General features: G+C 42.9%; 1 protein-coding gene across 2 annotated transcripts in view; it reads right to left on the bottom strand.

Moving 5' to 3' along the window:
- ESRRG (estrogen related receptor gamma) overlaps window positions 1-17,128 on the bottom strand; it is a gene marked incomplete at its 5' end in the record, with an annotated part of 349,526 nt that overhangs the window by 145,486 nt on the left and 186,912 nt on the right. Inside the window, one exon of one of the 2 annotated variants that reach the window (XM_079550577.1) lies at window positions 2,904-2,959. The exons of the other annotated variant lie outside the window; for it this stretch is intronic. Coding sequence (XP_079406703.1) covers window positions 2,904-2,959 — 56 coding nt within the window. Of the gene's footprint in view, window positions 1-2,903; window positions 2,960-17,128 lie in introns of those variants that run through there. 2 annotated transcript variants of the gene reach the window in all.

Raw genomic sequence — 17,128 nt, 5'->3', positions numbered from 1 at the left:
GGAAAAATTCTTATCTCTCTTCTTATCATTAAGTATGTGTTTTGAAAAGTAATAATTAAACAAATTGCTCCCTACAGATTCTCCCAGTTGTTGTGCTTCCCATTAGCGTCTCTGGAAACAGTTTGTTAAGACAACAGTTATTCTGTATTATAGAACTGTGGGGATGGTGGCCTCGTACCCGGCCTCTATCTAGAGTGAAATTTGTATGAGATGGTGAAGCTTAAGGACTGTGAGGAAAAGAGCAGCGTGCCTCAGGAGAAAAAAAAAAAAAAAAAAAAGGAAAAAAAAAAAAAAGGTACAGAAAAAAATGATCAGCTATTCAAGAGAATTAATGGATATCCACAAGGGCTTTGCTAATAACATGGGTTAATTACTGCTGCAACGCACCAGGCTCAGTAAATAAAAAAGCACAACTATAAACACACTGAAATGAGCAACCAGCACTAAAAGAGGGGCAAGCCCCAGCAAACGTGAAGCTGTCAGGCGGGCATTTCAGCACAATCCCCTTCTACTTTGCACAGGATTTAAAAACTTGCCGGCAGTCTATCAAAACCGAAAAGCCAAAGAGCTGTAACCGGAACCAGAAGCGGCAGAATGGCACGGGGCCTGCTGGCTGCCCACAGGCAGGAGCTGCTCGCTTGCCCACATTGGGCTGCCTGCACCCAGCTGCCCGGCTGTGCTGTGCACCAAGGCCCAAGCACGTCCAACTTCAGGGCTTTATGTCTTAATAGCAACTTGATCTGCTCGCTCGGAGAGAAATGCAGCGGGTTAAAGATCTGCACTGCCCAGAGGGACTGTGGAGTGGAAGCAAGCACCGCTTCCCACTTTGTAATAAGACTTCTTCACCCTTGCTCCCTTTTTAAAATGAAAGGTACTCTCGGATAAATCGTCAGGGAATGAGAAGCTAAGCCAAAGTACCCAAAAGAGCAGCCAAACTGATATCAACTCTTACATTGCACACACGCAGTCGCACACACACACACACACACACACAGATGAATATTTACATGCTAACACCCATGAGTGTGCGCACAGCCATTCCACAGACCGTTCCCACACAAAACACAGACACAGACCACTATCACATGCAGGTATTTACTACACAAGCCGCCTACCTCCGCTTGTGTTATTTTTGTTGTTGTCATTGTTTTTGTTTTTTTAAGTGCTACATCTGCTCTGCACAGCCTTCATTTCTTCTCGCCTGTGCATTCTACCTGCTGCTGGACAAAACAAAAATCTCTGCTCGCTATGAGCTGGGTGTGTTTGACGTCTGAACACCGGCGCACAGCGAAGTGCTGAGGTTCCACCTCACACCGTGAGCCACAAAGGGCAATGTACACAGTGCATGGAAGCTCTCTGGAGTTACAAATCTCCTCCGTTTCCTATGTTTGGCATACAGAGATGGCATCTAAATTTATTAAGCTGGTCCATGCTTCCCCCCCACACACCATTTTTTAAAGTGTTTCAATTGCCTTCCCCTCTCCCAGAAGCTCTGACAACTGTTAAAACAGTCAGTAAAATTAAGCCTGCTCTATAATCCTTCAGTCAACGTTACATTTTAATCAGAGGGTGAAGGAGATTTCAGGTTCCGAACGCACAGATTCATTTACAATGATTAAACTGACACATACGTCAAAACGAGCAGATACATTTATCGTGCCCGTTAGCTTATTAACTATTAGTAATTATTAGTGTTATTGTTATTGCTGAAAAAGCAGAAAGCCAGGGCTGCAGCTGGCTGGGAGTTACGGCATTCTTCAGCACACTGCCTTGAAATCAAAGCATACCTAGTGATGGTCAGGCAGATGTCTGCCCGTTCCCAGAGCGTTCTGGCAATTTTTAGCTCCAATCCTCTCTGCCCTCACCCATGCGAGAGAACCGCAGGAACTACTGTATTTATTTTCCTTACACCCCTCGCTCACGAGTGCACGTGACGATATGGAAGTCGATATAAGTCAATTCACAATCACTACGAATATGAATAACATGCAAAACTCCGGGGCTGAGGGCTTATTAGTGGGGACGGAAGGAGGAACGCGCTGAGCGGCGCTGCTCTGCGCCCACCGCTCGGGGAGGCACCGGGAGGCCATTCCGATGACTTTTAATTGAGCCAAAGAGGAGGAAAAACAAAAACAAAAACAAAAAAAAAGCACAACAACCCAACGAGTTGGAATCTTGCACCGGAGCCAAAAGGACATGTGCCCCGATTTCATTTCAATGCATCTCCTCTAAGAGGCTTATCTGAACTAATCATTCAAATTAGCTGTAAGAAGGTAAATTCAAGAAAGCTCCTTTGGAGTGGGGAAAAAAAGCTAGACAAGAAAAAAAAAAAAAAAAAAAAAGCAGAAGAAAAAAGAAAGGAAAAAGAAAAAAAGAAAAAAGAAAAAAAAAAAAAGAAAAAAGAAAAAAAAAAAAAAAAAAGAAAAAAAAAAAAAAAAAAAAAGCCTTTTGGTCTTTTTGTGCATTCATTCCGAAGAGCTCTGCCCGGCTTCATAAGAGCTGCGGGCACCGCGCCGTGACGTTACCGAAGCTGTCCCCGGAGCACCCGCGGAGCGCGGACCCTCCGCCGCTCCCCCGCGCGCCCAGGGCTGCCCCGCTCCCCCTCACTCTCCTCCGGCGCTACGACAGGAGGCGGCTCGGCCCCTCGGCCCCACGCGCAGCGCCCCGCTGACAGCCCCCGCGGTGCGCTCCCGGCTAACCCGGCAAGTTGCCGAGCCGGCCGCGAGCAGCCCCGAGGCGCGGGTCCGGCCGGGCCGGGCGCAGCGGCTCCTCGCAACTCCTTCCCTCCGCCCTCCCGCCGGCCCCGCGCGCACCTGTCGGGCTGCGGGCGGCCACCGCCGCGCGGCGCCCCGCGACGGCCGCGGCGCCGCGAGGAGGCGGTGGGGGCGGGGAGCGGTACCTACTCTTCCTCGTAGTGCAGGGAGAGCGGCTCCGGCAGGCAAAGTTCTACCGAATCCATGTGCGCCCGGCGACCATTCTTCGCGCGCGCGCGCACCCGCGGGAAGGCAAAGTTTCCGTGGCCCGGCGCCGCGCGCTTGGCACGAGGGCTCGGCGGGCGGCGCGGCGGCGGCAGGCGCGGCCAGCGGGGACCAAAAGCTCGCCCGCGCGCCTAATCAAGGACTTAAAGCCCCGCTCCGGGCTCATGAATATGAAGCGGCGCTTTACATATGCGGTCCCCCCGGGCCGGGGGCGCGGCGGATTGGTGAGGCGTCGGCCAATCGGGAGGCGGCGGGGCGGCGCGCGGGCCGCGCGGCAGGTAGAGGGGTGGGGCGGGGGGAGCGGCCTGAGGCGGCGGCCGCTGGGGCAGCGCCCGCAGACATGTCGGCGGCCCCTGGGCAGAGAGGTACGGAGCCGGGGGTGGGGGGAGGAAGCAGCGGGTACGGGGATCAGCCCAACTTTTTGAGCGGCTGGGGGCCGGGAGGAGGACAGGAGCGGGCTCTGCGTATTAATATTCCGTATCTGTTGATCTAAATCCATATACTTGTTTATGAAAGTGGAGAAAGCAACTCATTCCGTACGCGTTAAGGGAGCGTTTACCTGGCAAAACCGGCGCTCAGCTCCATTTCTGACCTGCGCGGCCGCATCGGGCAGCGCGCGCAGACAGGTACGTGCGTTCTCCTGCAGCTCAGCACAACGCCTCGTGTTTAACGTGCACCCACGTGCAAATATTTAGGTGCTGACGTGTAAATATTTAGCTTTAGCTAACAGAAAGAAGAGCTCCAGAACCGATCAATTTCTTCCCCAGCTGCGCAGGGAGCGGCGAGGGGACTGCCTGCTTCATTTTAACAAGGTAAGACCACACTGCAGCAGTTCGGCACCGTTATACCTCGCGGTGTGCGCAGACCTTGGAAGCGTTCCCTACGCGCTGGGTTTCTGTCTAGCCCGTTCTGCCCGATGGGAAGGGCAGCGAGCAGAGCCCTGCTGCGTGCCCGCAGAGCGCCCAGCCCCGCCGCTGCAAAGTGCTGCTGGGAGCCAGCCTGCCTCGGCAGTAAGGAAGGGGCCCTCGCCCAACCTGCTCCGAGCAAATAACCGTGCTCAACTTGGAAACGTGCAGATAAATGTTATTTTTCCTTTCTCAGCTCACCGCTTAGGAAAATCTTTTATTTACGACTGCAGCCCTACGTGACGCAAACGGCAATCTTTGAGATGAAAACATACCGGTGCAGACCCTCAGAAAGCGTTAATTCCATTCACCAACGGGAACAAAAATGCCCTCGCACAGCATTTCACCAAATGAACGTGGCTGCAGAAGCCAAGTCTGAAATACGTAAGTTCAACAGATGTGTTTGTATGTGCTCACAGCAGAGAGGTGCTGGCATTCTGTGCCTAACCTTATGTAAAGGCTGGGCCTGTGGTATAAATGCATGCGAGCTTTGGAATTGGAGCCTGCATAACAGAACTGCAGCTCTGACTACCGTATAAAAGCAGGTAGTAAAAGCTTAATTACCAGTAGCATTATGCTGTCTATATTGTTAAATGTGAACTCTATAATTAAGATGTAAATTCACGTGTGAGCAGTGAATTACAGAGCTCTGAAATGTAGAGGAAAATCCAACCACGCTGTAGAAACATCAGCCTTAAATAAATAAATAAAAATGAAAATCAGTTTTTATTAAATTTTAGAATGAGGCATTTAATCATGTCACAGTATTAGGATGTTCTCTGAGGAACAATTGGATAAATGTGGGTTTTGGAATCAAATCAAAACTGAAATAAGACATGTTTATTCTATGTATCGGCACCTCTGTAGTATACAAACCAAAATACAGTTCCTATAAATTGATTTTCATGTGCCCTTTGGCAAACTATGAAAATAGAATTGTATTGTCCATTTATAGATTCATATTCAAAAATGCTATTTTTCAATTTTATACTAAAATACTTCCAAATCATTTCATGCATATCTGTTTTCTTACTTTAAGTGACCTATACCCAGTCTGTATAGATAGGTTATTTCATCAAGCCGCTTCTACGTATTAAATTATCTAGAATATATCCTCCTTCATAAGACAACTGATCCATTTAGAAATGTACCAAAGCACAGGTCAGCTTTAATTTCTACTTTTGTTCATTATTTCTTAAGACTGTGCTTTTGTATTCAGGTGCTGAAACATGATGTCTCTTTACTTCTGCCATGGAAACCCTCCTTTCCCATAGTATTCCCATAGGTTCTGCCACCTCGTTGACTTGTTCCACCCATACCGTATACCATCAGATACGTTTTTCCTCTCTCTCCATTTGCCATCGCTATGTTTCTCTCACCCATCCCTCATCCAAGCAAGTGTCTCTCTTCCCTGCCAGTGCTGCTGCTCAGGCAACCAGAAATACAGCGCTATAGTTTGCACGCTGATAAACAAAGCAGTTGGCTTCTTCCCTGGGACTGAAAATGCCACCTCCACCAGACCAGGGCCTGGAATTCCAACTGTATTCTCAAACTTGGATTTCAGTTATCCATCAGTTTAGAAAAAGAAGATAAGAAGTATTACTGCAGGCAAATAAGCTGGGTGTAAGCATAGCTTCACTTTCCCAAGCTTTTCTGTAGAAACAAATAAAATAGTTCTAGGAAAAAAAGAGGGGGGGGGGGGGAGGGGGAAGCTCCTACAATTTAATTAAATTTTATCAGGGAATGTAGAATAAGAGCATGCATGGAAATGTCCATCTGCACTAACTTATCAAAACGAACAGTGTAAAATCTTACCACAAGGAGTCTTTACAGAACAGTGGTAATGGAATCAGAGAGGGGAAGGAAAAAGAACATCCTGGGTGTGTGCACCAGTCAAGGAGCATTACTGATCAGCATCTGTGTTTCCATCTCTGTGTGCCTATGTAATTTGTCTTACATATATTCCATGTTTAAGCATCTTCACATTTATATACTACAGACATTTCTAGCCACATTCTTACAACACAACTAGCTCAAGGCAACTGAAGAAGTATAATTCAGTGGCACATCACAGAAACTGCACAGTGAGTTGTGTCAAATGTGTATTTAGCAAAAGGCAAAGCTCAAGTCAACTGGCAGGGAGCAACAATGTAAAATACATTTTATTAGCTGCAGAGAATTAATTTGAAAACAAGTACATCATTTACTTAGCATAACATGTTGGGAATTGGACTCTCTGATCTCCAGAGATCCCTTTTTACCCTACAATTCTGTGATTCTGCAAAATTTTGCCATACATTATGGTACCTTGTTCAAAGCATAGCTGGAGAATATCAGTAAGTTTGAAATAAATATTGAGCAATCATCAAATATGTGGTTCTCTCTTTATTTGAAATCCTCAGTAAAGAAATACAACTCCAATGTTCTGTGCTCTGGAGCGACGGCAGAACAATATTGTCACTGTCCACTGGTCTTATCACACTTTGGCCTTGTGTGCTTATGGCTGGAAGGCACTTGGTGCATCCCTGGGTGTGCTGCTCACAAATGAAAAAAAACTAATGCTACAGAAGTTCAAAATCCCGCTCACCTGTTTGTATGTGGTTGGACAAACTACAGCCAGCTATTCCCTTAAAGCTACCTACTTCAGTCTGTATTTAGGACTAATTAATTACTCCTTGTTTTGATCTTAGGTAGAAAAAGCACAAGTAACACTATCCCAGAGTGCTCTTTAAAACTTTTCTGCAGTTCATTCACAAATATACAGAGCAAGGCATGTAGATTTTGCTCTCTCTATTCCAGTATATAAGAGTCTGTGTGAAGTAACACAGCAATTGTCTTTCTATGTTACTAAACTGCTTTTGGTTCTTCTAGTCTCAAAAAAAAAAGATCTCAGTATTTTCTCCTCATTTGATTTTCAAGGGCATGGGTATTTAAATGACTGCCTTCACTGGTACGGAATAGAAACAGAATAGAAAACAGTTCACACCGCTGTAAATGAAAATTATTCTCTTGATAAAGCATCTTTTCCAAAGCCTCTGACAAAACAAAAGGGGAAAAAAATAGAAAAAGGAAGCTGCACATGCTTGTCACCTACCAAAAAACAATGACTCCCTAAAGATAATTCAGGTACACACTTCAATATGGATATCTCACTATTACCCCAAGCTCTTTTTTTAGTGTAAGTTTCTTCAGAGAAGCTGAAGTGCATTACTGTCTCAGACAGCCAAGGATAAGATGACTGAGGGAATTCAGTTGCTCTGTTTAATTAATACAGGATTATTTCACTTTCATTTTGTGGAGCTAATAATATGACTGGTGGAATGTCAGTAAAAATTAAATCATAAACTAGTGCAGTACCAAAGGGAAAACTTACTTTAGTTATGGATTATTCCCAGCAGAAATCTCGAAAATCTTATACATATTTACACTGATAAAATACCACATGTACTTCATGGGATACTGCGAGCTCTCTACAATCCTTATAGCATGTATTTACAGAGCAGGAGTTAACATTTTGAGATTATACATTAATAAATGAGTTGCAGTTATATTGTTTCTTGAATGTTAAGCACCACATACTAAGCACAGGAACACGTTCAAGGTCAATGTCCTATTTTAGACCTTTTCAGCAGCTGTGATATTATGATAATCATACTTAAAATATTCCTATAGAAAGAGTAAATTAGTCCTTTTCACTAGCAGGATTATTATGATAAATAACAAATCTGAAAGAGGACAAATTCAGATCTCTTATTTTTCAATGTGATAACCTGTCGTCTCTTCCTGCGATGGCTTATCTGCTGAGAAATAAAATAAATCCACATTCTTCTCATAGGTGAGAAGGCCTCACGTATGTAAAAATATCTCTCTTGAAGTACTTTTCCTTTCTGTAAGAACCAAAACACTCCAATTGGCATCCCATCCTATCACCTGTACTGCAGCGAAATGTAATATCCCATAAATCCAGAAGGGAAAGAGGAAAACAGCACCAGCAGCTATTCCTAAGCAAGATTTAAGTTAATAAGTTTAAGTTTAACTCCATCTAACTGGGGGATGAGATGTGTCCCTCAGCGGGTCTTTTCCCACTTCCCCATCAGCCTCCCACCTGACTGAAAGCTCAAGGTGCTGAACATAGAAAAGAAGATGACAGAGTATAAATATTTCCCCAGTGAAAACCCAATAGTCTTTACTGAGAGCTGACATGAGTTGCTTGTTACACCGGCCCCAGGATATCACAGCTTGAAGCGAGAGCACACATACACAGAGCCACCAACCATTCTCAAACCTTCTGCGCTGTGTATTTGTGCCTGTGCATCCAGAGGAGGCTCCTATGACATCTGACTTGGAGCCTGTACACCTGCTGTACACAATGCATTATCTCCAGCTTGCTTTTTTTTTCCACCTGACTGTCCCAGCCCATCTTCCATTACTCTTTTTTCTTTCTTTTTCTCTCCCTACTCTGCCTCCACTCCCTCTCTCTGGCATTTTTATTATTAATGTTAGTGCTATTATTACTGTCCAAGCATAAGCTGATCCACAGGGGACCCTGTGTAATTTAACCCCTCAAGCACTAAATTCCTTCACATGTGCCAAAGACACAGGTTTGTTGTTGCCTCCAGCAATATCCCAGGAAGACGAGTGATGGCGGTGTCATATCATCACACAGCGACTTAATCTGTTGCGACACCCAGGGAACAGGTAACTGAAGAGATTTACAGAACATGCTCTCTGACTGAATACAAAATGTTATCCCCTTTCCCAACAAACTCACGTCACATGCAACAAAGTGAAAAATTTTGCCCTCCTATGGCTCATCGTTTTCATGACTGCTTTATCCAATCCCACCACCCTATGAGTCACCCCACCGTACATCTTTTAGCTATACAACAATTTTTTTCACGTTTTTGTTCTCTCTCCTTTGTTCTTCTTAGGTTCTCTGATTAACAAACAGCCGGATCATGTTGAACTGCCACGTAGCATAGCTTCAGAAATCTTTTATCCATACACTAGATGACTGCAACCATCACTTACATCAGGGTTATCTTTTTGCGCTGTCTTTATGTTGTCTGACATCTAATGTATGCTTTTTAAAACAACAGATTAAAGGCGTTCCACTTTTTAAAGGAATGTTAAGTTACAGACAGTTTAGTTACAATAACCATTGACAAGCAGGAGGGCATCTACATCAAGTACTGAGAATCAAAAATCTAATCTGCGTGTCCATCATAAACTTTCCACACGGGCATCCATGTGGATAACTTTTTGTTATCCACAAACATTAAAAAAAACTCAGTGTAATGTAAAAGTGCATGGCTGTTCTCTCCAGGATAAGGATGAGATCCTTTATGTTCTAACATTTCACTGACCTGGGAAGCAAGAATTTGCTGCAGAATTAATCCTGAACTGCAGCAGACAAATGAGAATAATGAAAATGTCTTCAACTAACTCAGAATAACCTTACTGTGCTGGTAAGTCAGAGCTTTCACCATGGGAAATTATCATTTCTGAAATAGCTAGAAGGAACTGGTGACAAAGGCTGAGTTCACCTGCTCAACAGTAAACAAAATATCCCTCCATAAGGTGCTAGCTACTTGCATCTCTAGACACCTCCAATCTAATGCAGGTAGGGGCTTTGGTACCGAAGGCAACTGAAACCTATCCCAGTGGAAATATCTAATTTTTCCTTCTGTAAACACAGCTTCTTATGAAGTAATGTATCAGCTGACTGTGCCCTTAACATATTAAGCTTTGCATAGAGGCACATTCAGGCTTCATGTCAAAGGATTTCTCGGATGAAGAAATATGTCTATAAACCAAGTACGAGAAGGGGTTAAGCACATCTTGTGCTTTTCCCCACCATGAATATGAAGAGACGACTTAAATGTCTGCATGGCCATACAGCTCCCAGACAGGTCTGCAGCTCCTATGCAAAGGGGGAATTCACCACCAATTGCTCTTCTCCCAAGTCCTACAGCTCCATCCAACTGAACATCAAAGCTCTGATTTTTTAGTACAATACATCAGAATCACTAATTAAAAAAGGTGTTTGTTGTGATTATTACAATTAATTTATATATTTTTTACTGTACTATTACAATTGAGACAATATAATCCTAATGTCACCCTTCTGCAGCTGAAGCCTTCTCTTACCACATAAGTTTCTTTCCTAGAGCAGTCTCATTCCTATTGACCAGTCAGTTAGTCCTATCCAATTACTCAATCTCCAATCAATAGATTTAGTTGTGCGTAATGGTTAAGGTGTAAACATTATGCACACACTCATCCAGCTTACTTCATGTTCCTGCAGATTTGGGTTTACATTCTAAACTCCTCAGTGAGAAAAATGCAGAAATAAGGTTTTCCTATTAGCTTTTTTTTTTTTTCTATCTCCAGTTCAGCCCCTATTTCAGGTGTTACATTTCTAGAAATTAACCCATTTATGATAGAAATTTCCATCTTGCACAGATAAAAAGGAAAAGTGAAAATTGTAATCATTTAAATGTGCTGAATAAAGCAGTAAGACCGCTGTATGACGTTCAAGCAGATCCAGTCGGTATTTTCCTGCAGAACTACATACTCAAGGTGTGAATTGATCCAGAAAGTACAGCCTTAAGATTTACTGTGCCTCTGACACTTCTATCACAAAGCATTTGGTTCAATTACTGTAGCGGCATGTGTGTGTGACTATAGCTATACATATACACAGACAAACATATTGCATCCTAGGCTTGTAGTTATCTACGTGTATTTATCCTTACTCAAAAAAGTATGTAGTTAAAAGGGAAGTTGAACCAACGTACATATGCAGGTGAATGGCTCCATCTTTCATTTAGTTCAGAGCTTCTTTATTAATTTTGTCCCCCCCAGAGCTCACAATTCTGTGCGAGAGAACTGATCTGCAGGCACACCAAGTTACAGGATGCCACGCTTTTTGTGGTGTCTCCTTTGGGAGCTGGGCTGTACAGCCCTTTCTCAGCCGAATGCTTCACAACCACATCCCCCCTGCCTTAATAAAACACTGCACAACAGCTTCCTCACTATTTGGTTCCACAGACTACATCCATTTTTGTGCATTTCGAAAACAGATCTGATACCAGTGCTGTAACACAATATCTCTGCTGACCAGATAACCCAGAAGAATACAGTTACAACTTATCTGAACAGAGTTCAAATAATACTCACCAATGAAACACCAGTTCCTCGGGAACTCCCTGGCTGTTACCTGCCTTGAACCAGGGCAGGGCTATGTTCAAAACAGCTGAAGTTTGTACACATGAGAACGGTGGCACAGAGATGCTACAATAAGAAAATCTAAAGCAGTTTCTGCCTGCAACTATCACCCATGTGGCCTTTATGAGAGAGGTGAGAATTTCTTAACTACCAGGAGGGTAACAAAGGCTTAAAAAAAGCAGAAGGTCTTGTAGAAATAAAATATACAGAAAAGGGAAAGTTGCAATACAGTTATCCTACTGACCTTTTCACTCCAAGTCCAGATTATCTGCTCCTGGGGTATTAACATCAACTGTTCCAGCCTTATTAAAGGCCGTATCTATATTCTTTAGCGCTGTTTGCATTCGGTACGCATATTTTCAGAACGCTAACGGGCTTTGTTCAATAATGAACTTGGCAGCAGAGCAGGAATCGGTTCTCTTTCAATGTTACTTTCTAAATAAATTATCTAAACCTGATTGAGTTAGATCCGTGGATCATGCTTTGGAAGATGCAACTCGGAGTTTCTGAATAAAGTGGAGCACTTAAGCAAATCAGACTGTTATTCTTCATCCACCGAGAAGCCTGAGATTTAAGATGAAAGAGCAGGGCTGCCTTTCTCTCTCCCTTGCTGTGAGGTTCCTTCATTTTCCCTGTTTCCCCAGTAGATTTACTTGTAAATCTGGCGACAGCCACATCTGAAGTCCTGAGCTCTGACTCCTGACCTCGGTTATGTTAGCCCTTCCCTGCAGAAGAACTACCCCTTGGATCACTGACTTGCTATTATTCTATGGTTAATAGACCTGACCTGTGCAATATTTTTTATCTGGCTACAGTCCTATCTCTAAATTCTCTATTTTGAATGAATACCGATTTTGTGACATGAAGTCTGCTATATAATGAAATGCAAACAATGAAAGGGCTAAATCAGTTTACAACAAATCTATTTGTCAAACAGTGTGGAGATGCTCCCAATTTAGTCCAGGCGGTTCATGCAGCTCTTGATAAGGGAGTTAAAACCAAGCCGTTCCGCCGCATGAAAATAAAAGCATCGGCAAAAGAGAAGCATTTTCTTTTGGAGAATCTTCCCTGTAACCTGTAGCTAACGATAAAAAAAATAAAATAAAATAAAGCCCCCCGGATTCTGCAGGAATTTTCTCACAGCCGGGAGCACTGTTACAGTAGGTAACAGAAAACGCATCCCCAGCGCAGTCCCCTTATGTCACATTTGCATTTCTATTCAGCTACATCGCCTGACAATGAAGCAAATGGGTCTGCCTTATCTGTACAATTCTGGACAACAGAGATTTCTGAGCCATACAAAGGAACGAGCTTAACATTCAGCACTCAACACTTCTCCGCGCACCCCCTCCCAGGCCCTGGGGGGAATGCAGGCACATAAACACCTGTCCACACCAAAAACTGGAGCTGTCACACGCTGCCGGAAAAGGAAGCGGTTAAAATCAGAAATAAATAAATAAGAACCCATCGAGACTTTTGAGACGCTCGCCCTGCCGCAAAGAGGGAAGCAGCCCCAAGCAGCCAGATATTAGGGCTTTATTTGGAGCGCACCAGCAAAGTGAAGGAGTGTCCCTGGAATGTGAAAGTAGATGATATCTCGGCGAGCAGTTGTTACCCCTGCTGTCCCTGTTAGGCTGGTATTTAATAGACAAATGAAAGCCGGAGACCTTTTTATCAGGAAAATTTCATATCACCCTACTTTTCATTAGGAAACCTTTAGCAGCTAGCCGGGCTAACTCCAACCATTTCATCTCAGTGCAAGGAAATTTCAGGCTAATTCCTTCAAAATTAATATTGTCTCATCTGCAACTTAGAAGTGACACAAAAACTGCACAAGCTGAAGCCTGCAGATCAAACTTGTGTTATGACAAGACTTAAGCCAGTTATAATACAGGTTAGGGCTTTAAGCAGCAGAGAAAAAAAACGACAATGACACCATTCTGCAGACACTCGCACATTATAAAGGCTGGCTTTCGCAACCTACTGTAGGCAACCTGCTTTAGCTGGGGGTTGGACTTGCTGATCTCTAGAGGTCCCTTCTAAGCCCTACAATTCTGTGATTCTGTGTTATATCTGTACATGCTGTGCCTGATGTCTTGGACCTCTCTTACCAGTTCTCCATGCAACAAAATCCACTTTGTGTGCACAATGTGGAGTTCAAGAAACACCATGTTGGAGGGAGCCATCCACACCTTTACTTTCATGTGCAGAAAGAGAGTTTTAATTTAGGGCAACAAACACATAGAGCAGTGAGGGAGGATGTCTTTCTTTTTGTCCTGCATCGTATATCCTAAAGCACAATATACATTTTGCATAGCATACTGAATTTTACATTGCTAGCTTATACTTTAATTGTCCTGAACTTCCAGGTAAGGTTATTCTTTGCTGTTGAACAAATGCTGAATTTCTCCCCAGAGGTGGTTGCAACGAGTACTGATTCTCTATCTTTTCCTCACTCACACAGTTTTGAAGATTTACAGGCACGAATATCATCATGTTAACATAAAATGATATTATTATTGCCAAAAACAAGGCAGTAAGCACGGAGGCAGTGAGGAATGCAGAATGCTTGCTTAGATTCAAAGGCAGCGCAAAGCTCCTAGAGCAGTCAGTTGTTTTTAATTCTACCACCGATGGCCCAAAAGCTGCTGCCTGCTGCACGATTTGGAGCGAGAGATTAGGGCATGTTCTGCCTCCTTGAGAGCGAGTGAGAGACCAGCCAACTTTTATTACCCTTAGCACTGAAAATGGCTTTATTGCTGAGGATGAATGAAACTAGCAATTGCCCTGGTATCATACCTCCTAAAGCACTACAGATCCTTCAAATGCTGTCAAGGTGACAGATCGCTTTTATCCTCGACTGTGCAAGCACATGGCTAGAGCAAACTTCATGGAAGGCGTGTGTACATGGTACAGTGCAGAACAAATATTTAGTCCTTAAATTTGCTGTGATAAAAAGGGAACCTACAATAAAATTAAATAATTGATATTATCCTATCAGCATTTAAAAACATTTTTCTAAACTATTAGAAATGAGATAGCACATACTACTACGCTGCTGTAACTACTTGTGTCTGTTAATTTATCAAAAAATAACTATTACAGATGGAAGAGAGATAACTGGATAATTAAGAAGAAAAGTAACCACGGGAAACATTTTCCATAGATTGATTCAAGGTCTGCTTGAACCTCAAGTCAGGTCATCTAAAAGGCTTACGCAGCTACCCAAAAGAAAACAGCTTCTTTCTTCTGCCCTGTGAGGATGGAAGTTGTAGGCCACATTTTGCTGATTGCATTACCACATCTTGAAGATACTTATCAAGAAGGCTTCTACACGCCTGCCCCTTCTGGAACAGAGCAAGCAACAGAGCTGACCCAGAAGAATTAGATGAGAAATTCAACTAATTAATGAGCCCTGCAGGCGGAATATCATTTCTTCTGCTCTTTGGGGCATATGCAAGGTCAGGTTTCTTTTTCAGCATCAGGTCAGATTTGCTCATCTGTCAACATACACAGGATTTTTAAGAGGAGTAGTGGCCACACATTTACCTTACCATTATGTCATAAAATTAAATTGTCCCCACTATCAAGCCAAACAATGTAGCGTGTTTTGTCTGATGCTCACTGAAAGGGAAAAATTCTTTAGGCCAATTCAGTTTTATCAGAGTTCTTTAACATTACCTCGCTTCTCTGTGGGCAGCAGTTTGAAATAATGAAAGCAACATTTTCCATTTATGAAAATATTCTGGAATGCAACTAAAAACATGTTGGAATGCATCTCAGCTCCCTCATCGTGCTCTGCTGTCTTTCCTATGTTTGTTTTTCTGAGCATCTCATGGCACAATTTTCTTCCATCTGCCAGGGAAGTTTCCCAAGAAGTAAACCAACTTCGATATGAGTAATCTGAATAGAAAATACATTCAGATAGAATTCAAAATGATTATCATCTCACCTCATCTGTTTCTTGAGCAGTATGTGCACTGTTACTATCCAATGGCCTTGCTGCTAATAAACTTGTCCCACCTCCCATCTGCTCCTCTTGCTGGCCTCCTGCCACTTCAGCCTCAGTCCTTTCCTGTCTTCAAGATGTCATTCAACTTCTCTTGCTCTCCTACCCATTTGTTTCCCTTTCCAAGTGAGATCAAGCATATATCTTTCTGTGTGTCTCTCTCCAGCCTTTAGCTTCTGCTCCATCTTTTTAGTAAGTGTCTATGTTTCTGCTCCATTTATCATAGTTGGCAGTATGCACTATGCAGGTGTCAAGGAAACCAAGAGAGAGTTCACTATTCATGATAGTGTCTCTTCAGCCTTCTTGTGGCTTGCCACTGAGTGTCAGGTCCTTAACATTAAGCTATATGTTGAGAAGAATGTCTACCAGTTAAAGACAAATTGCTTTAAGCCAATACAAGGACACATAAAGAAGCAAGGCTGCTTTAAAATTAGCCTTTTTCGGTCTCTTTCTAACCAGTTTGTGTATCATTTTTCCTTGTATCTCTTCATTACTTGAGTTTGTATGTCCTCACTGGCTGAAGATAGGCATGCATACCGTTGCACAATGTTGGACGTCCCACTTACATGCAGACCTCAGTAAATGTGAATTCCTCATGCTCAACTTCATTAAGTGCTTTCATGTCATCTCAGACTTGTGTTTCACTAAATGTAATCCTGCTCAGAGAGAGAGATGCCTTGTGCTCAAATAGGAGAGGAGCTACAACCAAATCCAAAATGCCCTGCTGCCTTCCTACAGACTAAAAAAGAACGTCCATCCCCTGCATGGGCTGGGCCAGTGAAGGAGCCTCAGCATCGCCTGAAGCCCAAGCACAATCAAGACCCATTGTTTTTAAATTCAACACTCAATTCCGCAAACATACAAGCTGCACTCATATCCTGGAAAACTGGTTTAATTCACTGTCGCACCCACAGATAAACTTCCCCATAGGTACAATGCTTAAACACAATAAAGGCAATTGAAAGCAGCTGTGGCATTACATTCTCAATTGCAGCTATTGCTCTAGAATCGTAAACAGAAAGCGTTGTGATGTTCGTTGTTGGGTTGTGCTTTGTGTTTGTTTTTTTCTTCTTTTTACATCTTTGAAGATATTCTTTCCAATGGCATTTTGAATAATGTGAAATGTCCCTTCACTGTTAACAGCAGAATAGCTAGACTAACATCATCATCATCAGAGCCTTGCTTAGCAAAGACATACACTGACTAGAAGATAATTCCCAAAAAGCACATACAAAAAGGGTTTTCAAGCCATGCCGGGTTTTCAGGCACATTCTTTAGGAATGTGGCAAATTTAGGGGCAGAATCAATCAGAGAAGCATCTGGGGATTACTGTAGATTCTGGATCACCTCATGTTTTTTGTCACGCTAGCACTTATTGAAACGCATGATGTAGCTTGAATCATTTTCCAAAAAGCTAACCATGAAAGTTTCCAGATTATTTCTTTTACTCACGATATACAGGCAAGCCTGACAGTCTCTACTGCTCAAACTCAACATGGACATGATTCAATACTTCTTATACCACACGGCAAAGAAGCAAGGATAGAAATCCCTCACAATCCTTTCTAACATTGCCATCCAGACCACCTTCCTGTTTTCACCCATTGTTAGCATGGCACCCATATGACAGGCAGAATTTGTCTTGCAGCAAATTGGACAAGCAAGTCTCCAGTTTCTGCCCTTGTTAAGTGTAAGCTAATAAACATCTTACACATTTTTTTCTAACCCATACTATGCATTATTAAAACAAGCTTGTAAAATAGCTCTGTGATTGGCAAAGCTCTGTCCTATAACTTTTTGCATCGTTCCACGTTATTTCTGTGGAAGTGCAAAAGACTGTTCACAAATATAACTGAAACTAAGGATCTATCATGAAAAAAAAATCACTTTATCACCTTGCAAAACTTCTCAGGAAAGTAAAGTTTCCTATTTCTCCAACACAGTTAATGCTATGCAAATGCAATCTGAAATTTAAATATGAACATTTAGACAAATCTTTTCCTGGA

Source organism: Tetrao urogallus (assembly GCF_951394365.1).
Source record: "Tetrao urogallus genome assembly, chromosome: 2".
Classification (NCBI taxonomy): Eukaryota; Metazoa; Chordata; class Aves; order Galliformes; family Phasianidae; genus Tetrao; species Tetrao urogallus.
Note: the sequence above shows the minus strand (reverse complement) of the source record. Positions and strands in the feature narration are given on the sequence as shown.